Here is a 22,473-nt window from a genome sequence, read left to right as displayed (position 1 = left end):
ACAGGTAAACTAGTGTTTGGAAAAACAAGTGGATATCATAACCTAGCCATAATGACACATAAAATTAATCATCCTGAGGTCCAAGGAGCTCCTGAAGCTCACGGAGAACATGGATTCAAGGTAAATACCCTCTGGTATGAATCAGTGGAGAAGTTGGCAGAGGCTGGAATCCTGACATTAACCCTGTGCCCGATTTTCCCGTGATTCTGAAAAAAGGCATAATGATGCATGTCCATTTTCTTCTTCTGTTGTATTCATAAATTATGTCACCCATTATTGATTACACAGGAATGTTATGAATATTGCTAGGTTCTAAAATTACTAAGAAAGGAGATTAAACAGAACTGAAAAAGGGCCATTTACAAATCTTTAGAACTGCTCTCCATTTGGTTAGATTTGATTATTAGAGACCCAGTTGCAATTCAGAAATACCCTGTGCTCCCTTTCCTGACCAAAGAATGATATGATACACGTCAAGTTTTTTCTCCTTTGAAGGCTAAGATTATAATATGACTGATGAATGTTCAATTAACTTCCGCTCTATCATTTTAAAATATTTTCTGAATGCTTGCACCAGTCAATATTTTAGTTAAGACTTTGACAATAAGTGATTGCGTATTTGCTTGTTTTGCAGAGAGAATATGATTTGGAAAGGGGTGCCGATGAGAAACTAGATGAAAATCAGCTCCTCGATTTAAAGATTGGACCTAAAAGCCTTCCATGGACCAGGAAAGTTTATGAGTTCTACAGTGCGCCAATTGTCAAGTTTTGGTTTTATACGGTTGGTCTCATTACAACAATTATATACCATCATATTACTGATGATTAATGGCTAAAGATAATGTTACTAATGATATGCCTGATTTGCCAATCATTGATTGTGACAAAAATGTAGAAGTACAGTTAAAAAAAAACTTTGGGAGAATGACAAAAGAGGAAGGAAAGGATTGGAGGGAGGTGAGGAAAGGTCAGAGAGGAGCCTTCCTACTTTGGGAGTGAAAAAACTAGCACTTTATTTTTTCTTGGAGTGTTTAGCAAAAAGTAAGCTAGAACTGAACATTTGAAGCTCTGTGGAACAATAAAATTAGCGACAGTGTTGATAGAATTAGGTGGTAGTGGGTGATTTTTCTTCTCCCAGCTTGGGCAAGAAAATAAGCAGCCCAATCGATTTTTATCTTTGTGACAATAAGGTGATAAATAGACGAAAAATGCAAGTGTTTGCTTTTTGGTCTTCAGTGAGGTATGCTTATAAATAGAGGGTGATAAAACTTTTAGAAGTTGAGTTGTGTGAGTAAATAATCAATTATGGATAGTAGAGAGCAGATAAAGCATGAACTGTACTTTAAGTGTATTGTGTGCTTTTCACATTTATATAATAAGTATTTACTTTTCCAATACTTACACGTAAATTGCTCATGGCAATGTCTGAAATGTACGTATAAAAGGATATTTTTCTGAATGTGTTATCTTTCAAAATATTTACTTGACCAGCCTTACACTTACTTATTTCATATACTTATTGAATGCTTAATAGCTCTGAACATACTTCCAAGAGGAAACAGACTCTAATCTGTTTCCAAAATTCAATTAACCTTCAAATGATGAGATTTTACCACTTGTTAGAACCCAGCTCAAGAGGGCTTGGATGGGGCAGTCCGAAGACCAAAGAACAAGTCAGGCATAGAGTTAAACATGAATTTAATTGGGATTTCTGAACAAGAGAGGATTCTTTCTGATAGTGGCTGGTCAGGGCATAGACGTCAGCTCCCTGCAAGGGGGCAGGGAAGTGCAAGGGCTTCTAAGGATTAGGATAAAGGTGTAAGATACAGAATTTCAGCAGGGTCTTGTGATGCAGCGGGGTGGAGGTTTATTATCAGTTGTGATCAAGGGAAGGGGGTTTCAATGCCTTGTTTACAATAACATTTGTACCTTCTCCCCCCACTCCCCTTAGCCCCAGGAGGGCTGATGACCTTTAATGTCTGCCCTGGCCATGTAGGTGACTATGTGCAATGTCCTGCTCTCAGTATGGAGGGGAATCCTGGGCCCTGGTTCCCAACACCATTTTTGTGATTTGTAACAAAACAGGCCAGAAACTCTGAGAATAGCTCCAAAAATATTTGAACCATAGCCACATCGAGAAAGAGCATTTAAGTATTTATTTTCCTAGAACTTTCCAGTTTATGTACTCTTAGAGACTGGAGCAAAGCTAAGCAATCAAGCAAGCCAGCATTATCTGCTTACCATAACTGATGGTATTAGCAGAGAGTGTAGGTATTTTTATCTTGTCTATTGGTGGCTAGACCATGGCATTATGCCCTTTATGAAAGCTGTGTCTTGTTAAAAAATGTTATGATGAAAACCAAAAATATAAACATTTTTTGGGTCATTTTAAAGAAGAATTATAAAGAAACAGAGTCAGAAGCAATACCACCCATATCTACAGTGTTTGCTTTTTAATGAATATAAACTTTATTACATAAAGTCATAAATACATACAAAGATGCAAACTGGTTTACTCATTTTTTTTCCAAGTATTTTGATTAACTTACAGGAAATACAGAACTGATTTTGTTCCAGCCCAGCACAACCCCAAGACCAAAGAGCATGCTAGACACAAGATTACCCCTGAGTTCAATTAGGGGCTTATGGGCAGGAGGAAGATTTTCACATTGGTGACTGGTTGGGAGATGAAGGTCTACACTCCACCCAAAGCCAAGAGAGGAAAACAGAGAAAGAGACCCATGCCCAGGAACCAGCTTATAAAGTTTAACAGTTTTGTGAGATTTGGTTAGAATGAAGGGCCCGGGCCCTGCCTTCTCCTCGATTTTGATAGCAAGTGACATAGCTGCCTACATGACTGGGATAGACACTAAAGGTCAAAGTGCAAGTCCTTCCTCCCCTAATAACCAAATCTCGTGCTGAAACGTCATTGTAATCAAATCTTGTGAGATTGTTAAACTTTATGTCTTTCCCCGGGCATACTCTTTCTCTTTTTTCCTGTCTTGGTTTTGGGTGAAGTACAGACTTTAGAATTCCAACCAGCCACTACTGGGGGAGGTCTTCCTGTCCATAAGCTCCAAATGAAACTCATGGGTAATCTGTCTTGCATCTTCTTTGGTCCTGGGGTTGTCCTGGACTGGAAAATGGAGTTTCAGCAGACTCTCATGAGATTTGGTTATTAGGGGAGAGAGGTTTTTACTTTCTTTGATCTTTAATGACTGTCCCGGTTATGTAGGCACCTATGTGGCTTGCTCTCAAAATGGAGGAGGGGACAGGGTCCCTGCCCCTGGGTCCTTGCAATCCACCCCCACAAAGAAAACCATGTTGCCCTTAGGATAGCCATTGCATTCATTGACAGTATGAGAGACAGTAGAGCATTAGGAGTTCCTACACAGAGATGATAACTCCACAAAGTAAGGCAACCATGGCTGTGAAAGGAAATTAAATCATTCTACTGATAATTGATGAAACATGTTATTTCAGTCCTAAATAAGAAGATTCTCTTCGAGATTCATCTGAAGTTCTGAATTCTGCTAGGCCAGCAAGGTGTTTTACACAATCCAGATCACAGGGGTCACAGTCCAAGGAAGGCCAGTGGCATTAGACAGTGGCAGTTTAGTGCAGCACTCAGCATTGAGATCTTTTGTGCAGAAGCCTACTGCTGAAAGTAGTTGCTATGATACTGAGGGCAAGAAGAATACAAGCTAAATTTTCATTAGTAGATAGATACCACACCTTTTCCCCCTCCAATTGCAGGGAACTTTTTGGAGTCAAATCCACAGTTTACCTGGGCATAATCGGTATCCACAGAGTCATAAATACTGTGCTTTGTGGGGAATGTGGGGGTCCTGGGTTGGTTTACATATACAATTTTTGGCATTTTGTGTATAAACTGTGGGCTAATACCTAAATTTTGGATGATCCCAATATCCCATGGGCTTAGGATTCCCAATCAGCATGGCTGCATTGGCTAGGACCATGGCCAATCAACCTTATTTCTCCCAATTTCTGATGCTTGTGGCACAGGCAAAGAGCAAGTTATGTTCATTATCTCATTGTGGCTGTAATGTTGCTGGTCCTTTTATCTGAATTTGCAATGCCTGCATGGTCCCTGCTGTTACCAGTTCAACATGGGTAGGTGCAGCTGCTCATGGCCATGAATTGAGGCTGTCAAGGGCCAGATACAAGCAGCATGCCCACTGCTGCAGAGATTGCTTATCACCATTTAATTGCTCTTTTAAAAGCCTATTCATCCTTTCAATTAACCCTGCTGCTGTGGGGTTATAAGGAAACTGAAACATTTAGTAGTCCAGGCTTGGGTTAGTTTCTGATGAAGAGGGTCCCCCTGTTACTGTCCGCATGTGTGGAGATCCTGAAGAGTGCACTGAGCTTTTCTAAGCTACATAATGTAGCTCTTTGTTAGCTTTCCGTATTGGGAAGACCAGCAGCAGTCCAGTGGCCATATTTATGGCTGTAAAAGTATATTTTGCACCTCCTGATGAGGGAAGGGGTTCAATATAATCTATACCTGGTGACCAGAATCTTCTCATGGCCAATGTGAAGCATCCTTGTGCATCACAGCAGACAGGAAGGGTAGGTGTTCACAACTTCTTTCAGAGTTGTCTGGTGATGGGCAGCTGGAATTGCTGTGGCAGTTTCTACAGAGTCTGGTGCCGTTGGCGTCCTGTCTTTGTGCAGCCATTCAGCAGTGTCATGTGATGTTGGCTTTAGTCCATGAAATTTTATTAAAGCATATCTTCAATATTACCAGGTAAAGAATTCAGTTTTAGAAGTTGAGAAAGTGATCAGACTTCAACTAGAGATATGAATAAGCTGATTGGGACAGGATTAGGGTATATTACAATACAGGATAAAGGATGATATGGTCCACATTTTAAAACTTCAACTTCTGTGTGAGATCAAAGGAAAGGATGTTTATTTGGTGCAAAATTTACATTTTGGGTAGCACATTATCTAATATAAGTTGTATCCAACAGTGTGCACACTAGGTTGCATGGTGCCTGACATCCAGCTGGCAGCCTGCTCGCATGCTAATCTGTCAGTATACCAGGTATATTTAGGTATACTACCATATTCATCAAGATGAGCATAGAGACAGTCACCTTGGGGGGATCAGCAGGGAAGGGCAAGTGTTGCTCTTCCACAACAGAAACTGGTCTCAGGATATCATGCATTTTTGCAGTTAAATGCAACAAATGCATTGAAGCATTGGTTGAAAGTGCTGTGCTGTATCAGATAAGTTTTCCATTTCATTTCATTGACTGAGTGTGGCTTAGTGACAGTGTTCCATATCCACCCCTGTATAGGGATGGCTGTTCTTAATTTCACAAGGAATTTCTGAGTTAGTCCTTCAGCTGCAGTAAGGCTTTATAGGCAGTACACAGTTGCTTTCCTAAGGGACTCTACCAGAGTTCAGCTCTTTTAACTCACTTTTCCTATTGCCTTTGTCACAAGCCCCACCCAAAGCCAGTATTGGTACTGGCCATATCTAATCCACAAGGCATATCTGTAGTCACCCCTTTCTAGTTTGCTAGCTGCTGGAATGTGTTATACCAGAAATGGAATGGCCTTTTAAATGGAGAATTTATTTAGTTGCAAATATACAGTTCTAGGGCCTTGAAAGTTTCCGAATTAGTATAGAAATGGACAATCTAAGGCATCCAGGGAAGAATATGTGGGTTCATGAAGGCCAATAACATTCAGGGTTTTTTTTTTTTTTAACTGCAAAGGCACATGGTGAACATGGTGACATCTGCTAGCTTTCTTTCCAAGCATCTTGTTTCATGAGTCTCTCCCAGGGGCATTTTCCTTCTTCATCTCCAAAAGGTCTCTGGCTGTGTGGGTTCTTGTGGTTCTTATCATTCTGTTGCTCTCTCCAAAATGCTGCTCCTTTTAAAGGATTCCAGTAAACTAATCAAGACCCTTGAGGAATGGGTGCAGTCACATCTCCCTCTAATCAAAGGTTAATACCTACAACTGGACATGTCACATCTCTATGGAGATAATCTAATCAGGTTTCCAACCTGCAGTGTTGAATCAAGATTAAAAGAAGTGGCTGCCTTCACAAGATTGATCAGGATTAAAACATGGCTTTTTCTAGGGCACATAGTCCTTTCAACCAGCACATCCCCTACAAAGTCTGAGCCAGTGTGATGTCCATTCTGACTTTTTCAAAAGCAGCTTCCTGGGAGGTATTCCATTCTCAGGGGTAGCTCTTCCTAATCAAACCATACAAAAGTTTTAACATTTTGGCTGAATGTGGAATGAAAGATTTCCAATACCCCAGCAATCTCAAGAAAGCCATTAGTTGTTTTGGTATATTCAGCATAGGAAAACATTGTACCTTAGTGGTCACTACAAAAGGAAAATATTTTGCCTTTCCCAATCATGCAATACCCAAGATTTGTTAAGATAGCCAAAGTATTACAGTCCACCATAATCAATTGTCCATCCCTAGATGTTAAGGTGAAATAACAATGAGCCTGAGGCTTTTTTTTTTAGTTCTGGATAAGTTACTGTTTAACATGATATTATTAATATAATGAATAGAATTACATTTTTCCATTTAGGCAAATTCTTTGTTCCAAGTCCACAGCAGATGGTCAGGCTATGTGAATAGCTTCATGGGAGCACAATGAAGATCCTTTGTTCTCCTTCCCAAAAATGGGTTGAATGGCCTATTTAAGGAAATACTAAAAAATTGAGTGTTCATTCCTCGTAGTAAAGAGGTAACCTTTGGAAACATGGCATACAAACATGGCATCACTCCACGCTTTGCCTCCCAAATTTCTTCTTTTTTTTTTTTTTCATTATCAGATAAAGAACCTACAGGATTCTAGTCAGGTGAAGTCAGGATGTGCCCTCTTAATCTGGCGTACTAATATTTCTAAAATCTTTTCTACAAGGCATAATCTCTCATTCAATGTATCCCCCATATCTGCTGATTTCCTTCTTTCTACAACAGTCCATTGCCAGCCCCCATGGACTTATGGATTTCTCCGTCTTCCTTGAGCCAGCCTGCCATACCTGGCCACATCACACGCAACAGCCGACGGAGTGCAGCACAGTCAAGCATGTGGGTGACCAAGGCAGCAGGCCACCCTAGGGTTACCCATGCAGTTTCCCTTCACCAGATTCAGGCTTTCTATAGCTGGCAGCTGTTTAGAGAGAGAGGCCACACCTAACCCAATGTTCTAACCAAGCACAACTCTGAGACCAAAGAACACACTAGACAGAAGATTACCTGTAAGTTTAATTAGGGCAGGAAGAAGATTTTACCAATGGTGGCTTTTTGGGAGATGAAAGTCTGCACTCCTCTCAAAGCCAAGAGAGGAAAAGAGAGAGGGGGACACATGCCCAGGAAAAGCTTATAAAGTTTAAGAGTCTTGCAATATTTGGTTACAATGGAGTTTCAGCAGACTCTCATGAGATTAGATTATTAGGGGAGGGTTTTTTTTTACCTTCTTTGACCTTTATCATCTGTTCTCATCATGTAGCCAGTTATGTGACTTGCACTCAAAGTGGAGAAAGGGGTGGGCCTGGGGCCTGGGTCCTTACAGATATAGACATACAATCCAAGTACAAAACTTGTTGGGGTTCTTTGTTAGGTACGATGGGTTACTCTTTCTTCTGTGTTTATAACCTGTGCACTTTTTAAAAATATATTTTTATTGATAAATCTTCAGCACACATACATTCCATACATGGTGTACAATCAGTGCCTTACAATATCATCACATAGTTGTATATTCGTCACTATGATCATTTTTAAGAACATTTGCATCACTCTAGAAAAATAAATAAAAAGAAAAAGGAAAAAACTCATACATCCCATACCTCTTACCTCTTCCTCTCATTGCCCACTAGTATTTCCATCTACCCAATATATTTTACCTCTTATCCCCTCTATTATTTATTTCTTTTTATCCATATTTTTTTTAACTCATCTATCCATACCCTGGATAGAAGGAGCATCAAACACAAGGTTTTCACAATCACATAGTCACATTGTATCTTTAAATAGTCGTCTTCAAGCATCAAGGCTACTGGAACACAGCTCAACAGTTTCAGGTACTTTCCTCCAGCCACTCCACTACACCATAAACTAAAAAGGGGTATCTATAAAATGCATAAGAATAACCTCCAGGATGACCTCTTGACTCTGTTTGAAATCTCTCAGCTACTGAAACATTATTTTGTCTCATTTCACTCTTCCCCTTTTGGTCAAGAAGGCTTTCTCGGTCCCTTGATGCTGGGTCCCAGCACATCCCAGGATTGCTGTCCCACATTGCCAGGAAGATTTACCTCTGGGAGTTATGTCCTTTGTAGCAGGGGAGTGCAGTGAGTTCCCCTGCTGAGTTGGCTTAGAGAGAGAGGACACATCTGAGCAACAAAAGAGGTTCTCTGGGGTCGTGACTCTGGGGCATAATTTTAAGTAGGCTTAGCCTATCCTTTGCAGGAATAAATTTCATAGGGGTGAACCCCAAGATCAAGGGCTTGGCCTTTTGATTTGGTTGTCCCCACTGTTTGCAAGAATTTCAGAAATTCTCCAAATGGGGAATATTTCCTCCTTTCTCTCCAGTCCCCCGAGGGAACCTTGCAGATACTTCTTTATTCACTCCCCATATTGTTCTGGGTTATATTGAGACATCATACCAACTTGAACAAACCAACGAGATCTCACACCTTAGTCAAGATTCCATGCACTTATGGTGTTCACCAAAACTGACCGTACAAGTTAAATTAGGAAATGCACTACCCAAAATATAAATTTTGCACCAAATAAACATCTCTTCCTTTGGTCTCATACAGAAGTTAAAATTTTAAAATACAGACTGTATCACCCTTTACCCCTGAATTCTGATTACCTTAGTCCCATATAGATCAACTTCATTCATGTCTTTATTCGAAACTTGATCACATTTTCAACTTTTTTAATAGTTCCTGTATGGAGCACTACTGACTTCCACAGCTTCAGAGCTCTAACACTGAGTCTCAGGTGTCACCTAAATACCCGAAGTTTATGTATAACCTGTGTACTTTTTTTTTTTAAACTTTTTAAATTGTATAGTATAACAACTAAACAAAGCAAAGAAATAAAAAAGCGATAGCTTTCAAAGAACTCTTCAACAAATTGCTACAGAACAGATTGCAGTGTCTGTCATGGGCTACCATATGATCCTCTCATATTTTGCTTTCTAGCTGCTCCAAAGTAGAAGAGGATACAGGGCTTAAATATTTTTTTATCATCACAATTGACTTTTTTTCCTTCTTTTTTTGTGAACAATAACATATATACAAAAAAACTGTAAATTTCCAAGCACAGCACCACCACAATTAGTTGCAGAACATATTTCAGACTTTGGCAAGGGTTACAATTTCACAATTTTAGGTTTTACTTCTAGCTGCTCTAAAATACTAGAGACTAAAAGAGATATCAGTTTAATGATTCAGGATTCATATTCATTTGTTAAGTCCTATCTCCTATGTATAATTCCACCATCATCTTTGATCTTTCCATATCCCTCTTTGGGGTTGTTTGGGCTATGGCAATTCTAAATTTTTGATATTGGAAGGGTCTGTCATAATATGGGGTAGGGAGATGGAACTTTCTGATATTCTGGAGAGGTTGAGCTAGGTTTCAGGACGTATCTTGGCCAAGGACCCATCTGGAGGTTATAGATTTCTGGAAAGTTGCTCTAATGCTTGGAATCCTTGTGGAATCTTACATATTGTACTAGGTGTTCTTTAGGATTGGCTGGAATGGTCCTGGTTGGGGGGTTGGCAGGTAATGATAGGTAGCAAGGTCTACCGGAAGTTTAAGAGCAACCTCCAGAGTAGCCTCTCAACTCTATTTGAACACTCTCTGCCACCGATACTTTATTAATTACACTTCTTTTCCCCTTTTTGGTCAGGATGGAATTGTTGATTCCACGATATAAGGCCTGGATACATCTCTGAGAGTCATCTCCCACATTGCCAGGGAGAATTTTACCCTTGGATGTCATGTCCTATGTAGTAGGGAGGAGGGCAATGATTTCACTTGCCAAATTGGGTTTAGTGAGACTGAGGCCACATCTGAGTAACAACAGAGGTCCCCCAGAAGTAACTTTTAGGCATGCCTATAGGTAGTCTAAGCTTCTCCCGTACCTACATCAGCTTCACAAGAGTAAGCCTCATAATCGAGGGTATGGCCTATTGATTTGGGTGTCCCTAAAGTTTGACACCGTATCAAGGGATTCCCTGTTGGTAAGATTTAATAGTTCCATATTCTTTCTCCCCTCCCTCAGGGACTTTGCCAACACTTTTTAATCATCTGCTTAATATACTCTAGGATGTTTCCAGGTATTACAATAATCTAAGCAATATTAGAGGTCCACTTTCTTATTCTGTGCTCCCTGTTTTTCAGTTGTTCAAATGAGCTATACAGATAGGTTGAATTAGATTATGCACTGCAGAAAATTTCAGTTCCAGATCAAATAAACCTTTCTTCCATTGGTCTCAAAGAGTATGTGTGATTCTAAAATATAGACACTGCCTTCCTTACCCCTCTGTTCTGAATTACTTTAACCCCAACCTCTTCGGCTTTGTTCTTGTTTCTAAATAATAGGTTATATAAATATATATATAACAGCCTCTCAAAATCCAGGAATAATAATCATCATTCCGGACTTAATGTGTCTGCTCTAAAACTTACAATCTAGGCCCCTGTTTTCTTTTTTTTTAGTTTCTTTTTATTAATTAAAAAAAGAATTAACAAAACAATTAGAAATCATTCCATTCTACATGTACAATCAGTAATTCTTAATAACATCACATAGTTGCATATTCATCATTTCTTAGTACATTTGCATCGATTTAGAAAAAGAAATAAAAAGACAACAGAATAAGAATTAAAACATTAATAGAAAGAAAAAAAAAACAACAAAAAACCTATACCTCACATGCAGCTTCATTCAGTGTTTTAACATAATTGCATTACAATTGGGTAGTATTGTGCTGTCCATTTCTGAGTTTTTATATCCAGTCCCGTTGTACAGTCTGTATCCCTTCAGCTCCAATTACCCCTTCTCTTTTTTTTTTTTAATTAACGGAAAAAAAGAAATTAACCCAACATTTAGAAATCATACCATTCTACATATGCAATCAGTAATTCTTAACATCATCACATAGATGCATGATCATCATTTCTTAGTACATTTGCATTGGTTTAGAAGAACTAGCAACATAACCGAAAAAGATATAGAATGTTAATATAGAGACAAAAATAAAAGTAATAATAGTAAAGTCAAAACAAAACAAAACAAAACAAAACAAAAACCAATAGCTCAGATGCAGCTTCATTCAGTGTTTTAACAAGATTACTTTACAATTAGGTATTATTGTGCTGTCCATTTTTGAGTTTTTGTATCTAGTCCTGTTGCACAGTCTGTATCCCTTCAACTCCAATTGACCATTATCTTACCCTGTTTCTACCTCCTGCTGGACTCTGTTACCAATGACATATTCCAAATTTATTCTCGAATGTCTGTTCACATCAGTGGGACCATACAGTATTTGTCCTTTAGTTTTTGGCTAGACTCACTCAGCATAATGTTCTCTAGGTCCATCCATGTTATTCCATGCTTCATAAGCTTATCCTGTCTTAAAGCTGCATAGTATTCCATCGTATGTATATACCACAGTTTGTTTAGCCACTCTTCTGTTGATGGAGATTTCGGCTGTTTCCATCTCTTTGCAATTGTAAATAACGCTGCTATAAACATTGGTGTGCAAATGTCCGTTTGTGTCTTTGCCCTTAAGTCTTTTGAGTAGATACCTAGCAATGGTATTGCTGGGTCGTATGGCAATTCTATATTCAGCTTTTTGAGGAACCGCCAAACTGCCTTCCACAGTGGTTGCACCTTTTGACATTCCCACCAACAGTGGATAAGTGTGCCTCTTTCTCCGCATCCTCTCCAGCACTTGTCATTTTCTGTTTTGTTGATAATGGCCATTCTGGTGGGTGTGAGATGATATCTCATTGTGGTTTTGATTTGCATTTCTCTAATGGCCAGGGACATTGAGCATCTCTTCATGTGCCTCTTGGCCATCCGTATTTCTTCTTCTGGTAGGTGTCTGTTCAAGTCTTTTTCCCATTTTGTAATTGGGTTGGCTGTCTTTTTGTTGTTGAGATGAACAATCTCTTTATAAATTCTGAATACTAGACCTTTATCTGATATATCATTTCCAAATATTGTCTGCCATTGTGTAGGCTGTCTTTCTACTTTCTTGATGAAGTTCTTTGATGCACAAAAGTGTTTAATTTTGAGGAGCTCCCATTTATTTATTTCCTTCTTCAGTGTTCTTGCTTTAGGTTTAAGGTTCATAAAACCACCTCCAGTTGTAAGATCCATAAGATATCTCCCAACATTTTCCTCTAACTGTTTTATGGACTTAGACCTAATGTTTAGATATTTGATCCATTTTGAGTTAACTTTTGTATAGGGTGTGAGAGATGGGTCTTCTTTCATTCTTTTGCATATGGATATCCAGTTCTCTAGGCACCATTTATTGAAGAGACTGTTCTGTCCCAGGTGAGTTGGCTTGACTGCCTTATCAAAGATCAAATGTCCATAGATGAGAGGGTCTATATCTGAACACTCTATTCGATTCCATTGGTCGATATATCTATCTTTATGCCAATACCATGCTGTTTTGACCACTGTGGCTTCATAATATGCCTTAAAGTCCGGCATCGCTAGACCTCCAGCTTCGTTTTTTTTCCTCAAGATGTTTTTAGCAATTCGGGACACCCTGCCCTTCCAGATAAATTTGCTTATTGGTTTTTCTATTTCTGAAAAATAAGTTGTTGGGATTTTGATTGGTATTGCATTGAATCTGTAAATCAATTTAGGTAGGATTGACATCTTAACTATATTTAGTCTTCCAATCCATGAACACGGTATGCCCTTCCATCTATTTAGGTCTTCTGTGATTTCTTATAACAGTTTTTTGTAGTTTTCTTTATATAGGTTTTTTGTCTCTTTAGTTAAATTTATTCCTAGGTATTTTATTCTTTTAGTTGCAATTGTAAATGGGATTCGTTTCTTGATTTCCCCCTCAGCTTTTCATTACTAATGTATAGAAATGCTACAGATTTTTGAATGTTGATCTTGTAATCTGTTACTTTGCTGTACTCATTTATTAGCTCTAGTAGTTTTGTTGTGGATTTTTCCGGGTTTTCGATGTATAGTATCATATCGTCTGCAAACAGTGATAGTTTTACTTCTTCCTTTCCAATTTTGATGCCTTGTATTTCTTTTTCTTGTCTAATTGCTCTGGCTAGAACCTCCAACACAATGTTGAATAATAGTGGTGATAGTGGACATCCTTGTCTTGTTCCTGATCTTAGGGGGAAAGTTTTCAATTTTTCCCCATTGAGGATGATATTAGCTGTGGGTTTTTCATGTATTCCCTCTATCATTTTAAGGAAGTTCCCTTGTATTCCTATCTTTTGAAGTGTTTTCAACAGGAAAGGATGTTGAATCTTGTCAAATGCCTTCTCTGCATCAATTGAGATGATCATGTGATTTTTCTGCTTTGATTTGTTGATATGGTGTATTACATTAATTGATTTTCTTATGTTGAACCATCCTTGCATACCTGGGATGAATCCTACTTGGTCATGATGTATAATTCTTTTAATGTGTTGTTGGATACGATTTGCTAGAATTTTATTGAGGATTTTTGCATCTATATTCATTAGAGAGATTGGTCTGTAGTTTTCTTTTTTTATAATATCTTTGCCTGGTTTTGGTATGAGGGTGATGTTGGCTTCATAGAATGAATTAGGCAGTTTTCCCTCCGCTTCGATTTTTTTGAAGAGTTTGAGGAGAATTGGTACTAATTCTTTCTGGAACGTTTGGTAGAATTCACATGTGAAGCCATCTGGTCCTGGACTTTTCTTTTTAGGAAGCTTTTGAATGACTAATTCAATTTCTTTACTTGTGATTGGTTTGTTGAGGTCATCTATGCCTTCTTGAGTCAAAGTTGGTTGTTCATGTCTTTCCAGGAACCCGTCCATTTCCTCTAAATTGTTGTATTTATTAGCGTAAAGTTGTTCATAGTATCCTGTTATTATCTCCTTTATTTCTGTGAGGTCAGTAGTTATGTCTCCTCTTCCATTTCTGATCTTATTTATTTGCATCCTCTCTCTTCTTCTTTTTGTCAATCTTGATAAGGGCCCATCAATCTTATTGATTTTCTCATAGAACCAACTTCTGGCCTTATTGATTTTCTCTATTGTTTTCATGTTTTCAATTTCATTTATTTCTGCTCTGATCTTTGTTATTTCTTTCCTTTTGCTTGCTTTGGGTTTAGTTTGCTGTTCTTTCTCCTGTTCTTCCTAGTGAACAGTTAATTCCTGCATTTTTGCCTTTTCTTCTTTTCTGATATAGGCATTTAGGGCAATAAATTTCCCTCTTAGCACTGCCTTTGCTGCATCCCATAAGTTTTGATATGTTGTGTTTTCATTTTAATTTGCCTCGAGGTATTTACTAATTTCTCTTGCAATTTCTTCTTTGACCCACTCGTTGTTTAAGAGTGTGTTGTTGAGCTTCCACGTATTTGTGAATTTTCTGGCATTCCGCCTATTATTGATTTCCAACTTCATTCCTTTATGATCTGAGAAAGTGTTGTGTATGATTTCAATCTTTTTAAATTTGTTAAGACTTGCTTTGTGACCCAGCATATGGTCTATCTTTGAGAATGATCCATGAGCACTTGAGAAAAAGTTGTATCCTGCTGTTGTGGGATTTAATGTCCTATAAATGTCTGTTAAGTCTAGCTCCTTTATAGTAATATTCAGATTCTCTATTTCTTTATTGATCCTCTGTCTAGATGTTCTGTCCATTGATGAGAGTGGGGAATTGAAGTCTCCAACTATTATGGTATTTGTGTCTATTTCCTTTTTCAGTGTTTGCAGTGTATTCCTCACGTATTTTGGGGCATTCTGGTTCGGTGCGTAGATATTTATGATTGTTATGTCTTCTTGTTTAATTGTTCCTTTTGTTAGTATATAGTGTCCTTCTTTGTTTCTTTTAACTGTTTTACATTTGAAGCCTAACTTGTTGGATATTAGTATAGCCACTCCTGCTATTTTCTGGTTGTTATTTGCATGAAATATCTTTTCCCAACCTTTCACTTTCAACCTATGTTTATCTTTGGGTCTAAGATGTGTTTCCTGTAGACAGCATATAGAAGGATGCTGTTTTTTAATCCATTCTGCCATTCTATGTCTTTTGATTGGGGAATTCAGTCCATTAACATTTAGTGTTATTATTGTTTGGATAATATTTTCCTCTACCATTTTGCCTTTTGTATTATATATATCATATCTGACTTTCCTTCTTTCTACACTCTTCTCCATACCTCTCTCTTCTGTCTTTTCGGTTCGACTCTAGTGCTCCCTTTAGTATTTCTTGCAGAGCTGGTCTCTTGGTCACAAATTCTCTCAGTGACTTTTTGTCTGAGAATGTTTTAATTTCTCCCTCATTTTTGAAGGACAATTTTGCTGGATATAGGAGTCTTGGTTGGCAGTTTTTCTCTTTTAGTAACTTAAATATATCATCCCACTGTTTTCTAGCTTCCATGGTTTCTGCTGAGAAATCTACACATAGTCTTATTGGGTTTCCCTTGTATGTGATGGATTGTTTTTCTCTTGCTGCTTTCAAGATCCTTTCTTTCTCTTTGACCTCTGACATTCTAACTAGTAAGTGTCTTGTTGAACGCCTATTTGGGTCTAATCTCTTTGGGGTGCACTGCACTTCTTGGATCTGTAAATTTAGGTCTTTCATAAGAGTTGGGAAATTTTCAGTAAAATTTCTTCCATTAGTTTTTCTCCTCCTTTTCCCTTCTCTTCTCCTTCTGGGACACCCACAACACATATATTTGTGCGGTTCATATTGTCCTTGAGTTCCCTGATACCCTGTTCAAATTTTTCCATTCTTTTCCCGATAGTTTCTGTTTGTTTTTGGAATTCAGATGTTCCATCCTCCAAATCATTAATTCTATCTTCTGTCTCTTTGAATCTATCATTGTAGGTATCCATTGTTTTTTTCTATCTTTTCTACTTTGTCCTTCACTTCCATAAGTTCTGTGATTTGTTTTTTCAGTTTTTCTATTTCTTCTTTATGTTCAGCCCATGTCTTCTTCATGTCCTCCCTCAATTTATCGATTTCATTTTTGAAGAGGTTTTCCATTTCTGTTCGTATATTCAGCATTAGTTGTCTCAGCTCCTGTATCTCATTTGAACTATTGGTTTGTTCCTTTGACTGGGCCATATTTTCAATTATTTGAGCGTGATCCGTTATCTTCTGTTGGCATCTGCGCATTTAGACAGATTTCCCTGGGTATTGGATCCAAAAGTTTGGAAGATTTTTCTGTGAAATCTCTGGGTTCTGTTTTTCTTATCCTGCCCAGTAGGTGGCGCTTGTGGCACACGTTTGTCTGCGGGTCCCACCAGTAAAAGGTGCTGTGGGACCTTTAACTTTGGAAAACTCTCGCCGTCCGGGAGGTTCGCTAGCCGAAGCGGCTTGGAAGAGTTCCAGCCTGCCCGGGGTCCGAACGCGGGGAGGGTTGCTGGCCACCGCAGCCCGGGAAAGCGCCCGTCCGCATTTCCTAGTCGGCCCGGGCGACAAGCATGGTGGGAGGGCGCCAGCGGCAGCGGCCCGCCCAGGAGAGTGCACGTTCCCGGGGAGTCACGGGTTTGGAAGGGGCCTCCCCCGCCCATCACCGTTCTCCACGGCCTGGGGATTTCCGATCCAATTCTCTCAGTTGGTCCGGGGGGCCGCGCGTGGTGCGGGCACCAGCCGCCCGTGGTTTCAGCGGACCGCCTCTCCAATTCTCCTAGCCGGCCCGGGAAGGGGGAAGGGAGTGGCTCCAGCCGCTTGCCGCCCCGCCCGGTGAAGTCCGCACGCCTCGGCGATCTCACCCGAGCGGCTTCTCTCAGCCAGCCAGCTGTTCCAGGATGGGGTATGCTGTCTTTTTTATCTCTGTTGTGGCTTTGGGCGCTGTTCTGTATCGTTTCTACTCCCCTAGTAGCTGTCCTGGAGAAGAAAACAGCCGCAGCCAGAGGCTCCTGGGTACCTCGCTTTGCAGTCCTGTAATCTGTTTGCACACTGAGTTGTCCGGGTCCCTGTGCCCATGCAGCGGTGCAGCTGCTCCTAAAGGAAGTCGCGCCAGGTGGGGGCCTTGGGGTGACTTCAGAAGCGTCTGGGGCTGGGTGGCCAGGCCTCTGTAAACGCACACATTCTCTAGCAAGACCTGCTGCTCTATTTGCGGAAGAGAAGAGACAAACTCATTGACTTAAAAATAATGGACAATGCAGGGCCTTCAAACAGCACTGGGTCTTCCCTACCTCCTTTCTCTCCCTTCCTTTCTCTTTTCCTTGTTTCTGCCCCCTTTCCATCTGTCTTTTCTCCTTTTTCTTTTTCTTCCTTTCCTTCCGTCCTTCTTCCTCCCTCCCTCCGGCCCCTGTTTTCTTATAAGTATTTTGTAAAGGTGACCATACCGTTCTTGTTATTTTGTTTCTGGCCTATTTTGTCTCACCACATATCCCACATGTTCATTCACATCATTGCATGCCTCACAACTGTTCCTTTTTGTAGCAGTGCAACCTTCGTTCATAAGTATATACCGTCGTTCGCCACCCACTTCCCTGTCAGTGCATCCTTCAGCCACCTGCATTCATCAGGCATCATGTAGAGGGGCCAAAGTCCACAGTCCATCAACGTTCTCAATTTTGGATAAATTCATTGTTTCCAGGAGAAAGAAAACCGATAAACACACCCTTGCCAAATAGGAAATCTAAAGCTCCTCTTAACTCTTGTCCCTCACCCCGTTATACCTCTGCTGTTGCTGTGGAAGTGCTGCTGGTTTCCTTTTGAACATAGCTCATAGCATGTAAAAGCAGTTTTCCCCCTGTACCCTGGACTAAAACACTCTTTATACAAGAATTATATCTTTGAAGTAATTCTTACGAGAGGGCTTTCATACTTCTAATTCGAGTCAGTGGGACACACAGCTGTATAGAACCCCCTTCGACCTTGTTCATCTTCAGTATGGTAATATTACTTCTAGACCCTCTAGAGAATGACCCTCATGCCTGTCTCTTCCCTTAAATTGGAGTTCAACCTCATTGGCTAATGGTTCTCCTATCTCTAGTTTCTGTGTATCTATAAGTCCCCTATATTCTGTATATAAGCCTCTGAGTATACCTTTATGGTGGTCATAAAAGTGGAATCATGAAGCATCTATCTTTTTGTTTCTGGTTAATTTCACTCAGCATTATGTCCTCAAGGTACATCCATCTTGTCATGTGCTTCAGGACGTCATTTTGTCTTACGGCTGCATAATATTCCATCATATGTATATACCATATTTTGTTGATTCACTTGTCTGCTGATGGGCATTTGGTTTGTTTCCATCTTTTGGCAATTGTGAAGAATGTTGCTATGAACATTGGTATGCAAATGTCTGTGTCGTTGCTTTCAGCTCTTCTGGGTATATACCAAGTAGTACTATTGCTGGATCATAGGACAACTTGATGTTTAGTTTCCTAAGGAATTGCCAAACAGACTTCCATAGTGGCTGCACCATTATACATTCCCACCTGCAGTGCATAAATGTGCCAGTTTCTCCACGTCCTCTCCAACATTTATAGTTTCCTGTTTGTTTATTAGCAGCCATTCTTATAGGTGTGAGGTGGTATCTCATTGTAGTCTTGATTTGTATTTCCCTTATACCCCAAAAAAATGAACATCTCTTTGTGTGCTTTTGAGCCATCTGTATTTGTTCTTCAGAAAAATGCCTATTCGTATCTTTAGCCCATTTTGTATCTGGGTTGTTTGTTCCTTTGTTGTTGAGTTGTATGATTTCATTGTATATACAGAAAATCAAACCTTTGTCTGATATGTGATTTCCAAATATTTTCTCCCATTGAGTTGGCTGCCCATTCACCTTTTTGACAAAGTCTTTTGTGGTGCAGAAGCATTTGATTTTGAGGAGTTTCCATTTATTTATTTTTTCTTTTGTTACTTGTGCTTTGGGTGTAAAGTTTAGGAAGCTACCTCCTTTTACTAGGTCTTGAAGATGTTTCCCTACATGTTCTCCTAGAGGCTTAATGGTGCTAGTTCTTATATTTAGGTGTTTGATCCACACTGAGTAATTTTTTTTGTAGAGTGTAAGATAGGGGTCCTCTTTCATTCTCTTGGCTATTGATATCTAGTTCTTCCATGCCCAATTATTGAAAAGACTATTTTGTTCCAGTTCAGATGATTTGGGGGCCTTGTCAAAAATCAGTTGATCATAGATTTTGTGTTCTATTTCTGCACTCTTGATTTGCTTCCATTGGTTGATGCTTCTGTCTTTGTGCCAGTGCCATACTGTTTTGACCATCTTTATAATAAGTTTTAAAGTCAGGAAATCTTAATCTTTCTTTCAGTTACAACTTGCGTGGAAAATCTTTTTCCATCCTTTCACTTCCCATCTATTTTTATCTTTGTGTCTAAGATGAGTCTCTTTTAAGCAGTATATAGCTGGATTATGTCTCTTAATCCATTCTGCCAATCTGTATCTTTTAATTGGTAAATTTAGTCCGTTAACATTCAAAGTTATTACTGAAAAGGCGTTTCTCTTTTATTTTATTTCTCAGATCTGTATATTCTTTTCCCTCTTTCTCTTTGTATTCTTTAAATTACCTTTAGTGGTAATTTTCAATTCTGTGCCCTCTTCCAGACCTTCCTCTCCTGTCTTTTTTTTTCAGCTGGCAGAACTCCTTTTAGTATTTATTGTAAGGCTGGTCTCTTGCTGACAGATTCTTTTAGGACTTCTTTATCCATGAAAACTTTCACCTGTCCCTCAATTCTGAAGGACAGTTTGGCTGGGTACAGAATTCTTGGCTGAAAGTCTTTCCCTTTCAGGATCTTGAATATATCATACCACTGCCTTCTCACTTCCAGGGTGCTAGTTGAGTAGCCTGAATCAGTCTTATTTTATTTCCCTTGTATGTAGTAGATTGTTTTTCTCTTGCTGTTTTCAGGATTTTCTGCTTCTCTTCAACATTTGACAGACTGCTTAGTATGTGCCTTGGGGAAGGCCTTTTTTGATTTATTCTGTTTGGAGTTCTTTGGGATTCTCTGACTTGTATATTTATGTCCTTTATGAGGGCTGGGAAGTTCTCCCCCATTATATCTTCAACTACTCTTCCTAGCCCTTTACTACCTCCATTCTCCTTCTGGGACAGCAATGATTCTTATTTTGGTGCACTTTGTTTTGTCTATCATTTCCCTGAGTTCCCATTCAGTTTTTACCCCATTTGCTGTTTTGAGTCTTCGAAGTCAGTTATCCTGTCCTCTATATCACTTACTCTTTCTTCTGTCTCTTCAAATCTGGGGTTGTGTACCTCTAATATGTTTTTTGTTTGGTCAACAGAGTGTTTAATCTCTGTGATATGTGCTGTTTTTCTGTTTATTCTTTCAGATTCCTCCTTATGCTCTTCTACTGTCTTCTTAATCTCCTTTATGTCAGTTGCTGTCCTACTTATTTTATTAAGTAGAGTTGTACGGACATCTTTGATTAGTTGTTCCAATGTCTGTGTCTCCTCTGGTGTTTTACTTTGGTCATTAGGCGGGGCTATATCTGTCTGCATTGTGATATGCTTAGGGATCTTCTACTGTGTTTGTTGCATGTAAATATCTTGATTGATTTACTTTGGGAGTTGATTCCTTTCAGTGGTCTAAAGTCTTCTGTTTGAGGGATGGTAGTACAGCAGGGGCCAGGGCATGGGGTGGACACTCAGTGCAGTGATTGTTTCAGTGCATTTATAGGCACAGGTTGGGGATTTCATGCTGATGCTTGTGAACATGTGTGTCCAGTGGCCAGGGAGGGTGTAGCTGTGCAGGTGCACCGGTCTGGGAGTCATAACTGTGGTGTGCACTGGTCTAAGGCATGGTGCCCCTTGTGCACATGTATAGAGCTGTGGCAGCCAGTCAGCATTATGCCTTCATGGATTGGGGGCAGCTGTGCCCCAGCTGTGCAGGTCAGCACTTTTTCAGAGCTGGGAAGTGTGACTGAGGGCAGTGAGCATGCACAGTTCTAGGATGGCTGTAAAGTGCTGTTCCCAGACTTGAATAATGTGATTGGGGGCCGTGCACATGTGTGGGCTTGGAGGTGCCAGAAATGGATGCGCGGAGCTCAGGCAGGGCTGGGGTGAGGCTGTGTGACATTATAGGTGGGGGTGGCAGGGCAGGGGTAGCCTAGGTATGGAGGTTAGTGTCCGCAGCCTTTATGCACTGGTAACAGCCTGCAGGGAGCAGGGAGGGGGAGATAGTGTGTGGGAGGGATGTAGGAGAGGTGGGTTGGGCTGTACTAAGATGTGGGCACCTGGAGTGCAGGGAATGGGAGCAGATGATGGCTTTCAGGTGCGTGGGGTGTGTGGTGAGTCACCAGTCACAGGGCTGCGCTGGTGAGGGTAGTGCGCCCAAGGAACGTGATCTAGCTTATTTCCTAGTCCCAGGCTCCCGTCCATGCACTCCCGTAGGCTCCGCGGCTTGGCACCTCTGTGCCAGGCTCCAGCTTTCTGCCTCTTAGTTCCTTGGCCTCTGCAACCAGGGCTGCTGCCTGTGGTACAGAAGACCCTCCCAGGTCAGCCGCACTCCCAAATTGCCACCTCAGTCCTCCTCCTGTCCCTTCTCTAACTTTTCAGTGGAGCATGGCTAAGCTTGAGCTGTCTAGTTGGCCACCTTCCCAGAAGTTAACCCGTGTACTTTTTAATTGACTTCTTTCAAAGCACTAGTAGCCCTGCAAAAGCTTAAGCAAAAAAGTTTTAATAAGTAGAATATTGTGAAACTGAGACTGACTACTAAGTAGAGACTCCTGTCTGTATTTACTAAAAACAGAATCTTTAGCATTGTATTAGCTTATGAAAGGAATAAAGAACAATTTAGGTAACATAAATGTATTCAAAAGAATAGATTAAACTAAGATACTGTCATCTTGGAGGCAAACCACAGTTTGACGATCGGTAACTTTTCCATATATATACATTTTTTAGTCAATGATGAAGGAAAACAAAAAACCCAGGTGCTTCTTCACTATTTAGAACACAAATCCTGACCAACTGTAGCATCTTTTCTGAAGCGTAAAGTCTGTAGGTTCAGGTCCTAGTGAAGCATGGGAGGGAGTGGGGAGAAATAAAAATGAATTGCACACATTTTGAAAACAAGAGTTTCATCTGAACAGAGGCTGTGAACTGTGACTTCTCAACTCATAAAAGGATGGAAAGCCTTCAAAGCTAACAAGACAGCTAGGATCTGGCATTCCATTCTGCTTCGGCCAAGCACTTGCCAACCAGTCCTCTAGTGTGAATGATGCCTCATTTTAGTCTCCATCATATTCTTTTTCCCCACGTAA

The 22,473-nt window shown here is 40.0% G+C and overlaps 1 protein-coding gene across 1 annotated transcript in view; it reads left to right on the top strand.

Annotated features, from left to right (window-relative positions):
• The window catches only part of TRPM6 (transient receptor potential cation channel subfamily M member 6), a 218,955-nt gene that overhangs the window by 125,343 nt on the left and 71,139 nt on the right, over window positions 1-22,473 (top strand). The window contains exon 19 of the mRNA XM_077148441.1: window positions 635-781. Within this exon, the coding sequence (XP_077004556.1) occupies window positions 635-781 (147 nt within the window). The remainder of the gene's footprint in view (window positions 1-634; window positions 782-22,473) is intronic.

This window comes from Tamandua tetradactyla, chromosome 2 (assembly GCF_023851605.1).
Source record: "Tamandua tetradactyla isolate mTamTet1 chromosome 2, mTamTet1.pri, whole genome shotgun sequence".
Lineage (NCBI taxonomy): Eukaryota > Metazoa > Chordata > Mammalia > Pilosa > Myrmecophagidae > Tamandua > Tamandua tetradactyla.
Note: the sequence above shows the minus strand (reverse complement) of the source record. Positions and strands in the feature narration are given on the sequence as shown.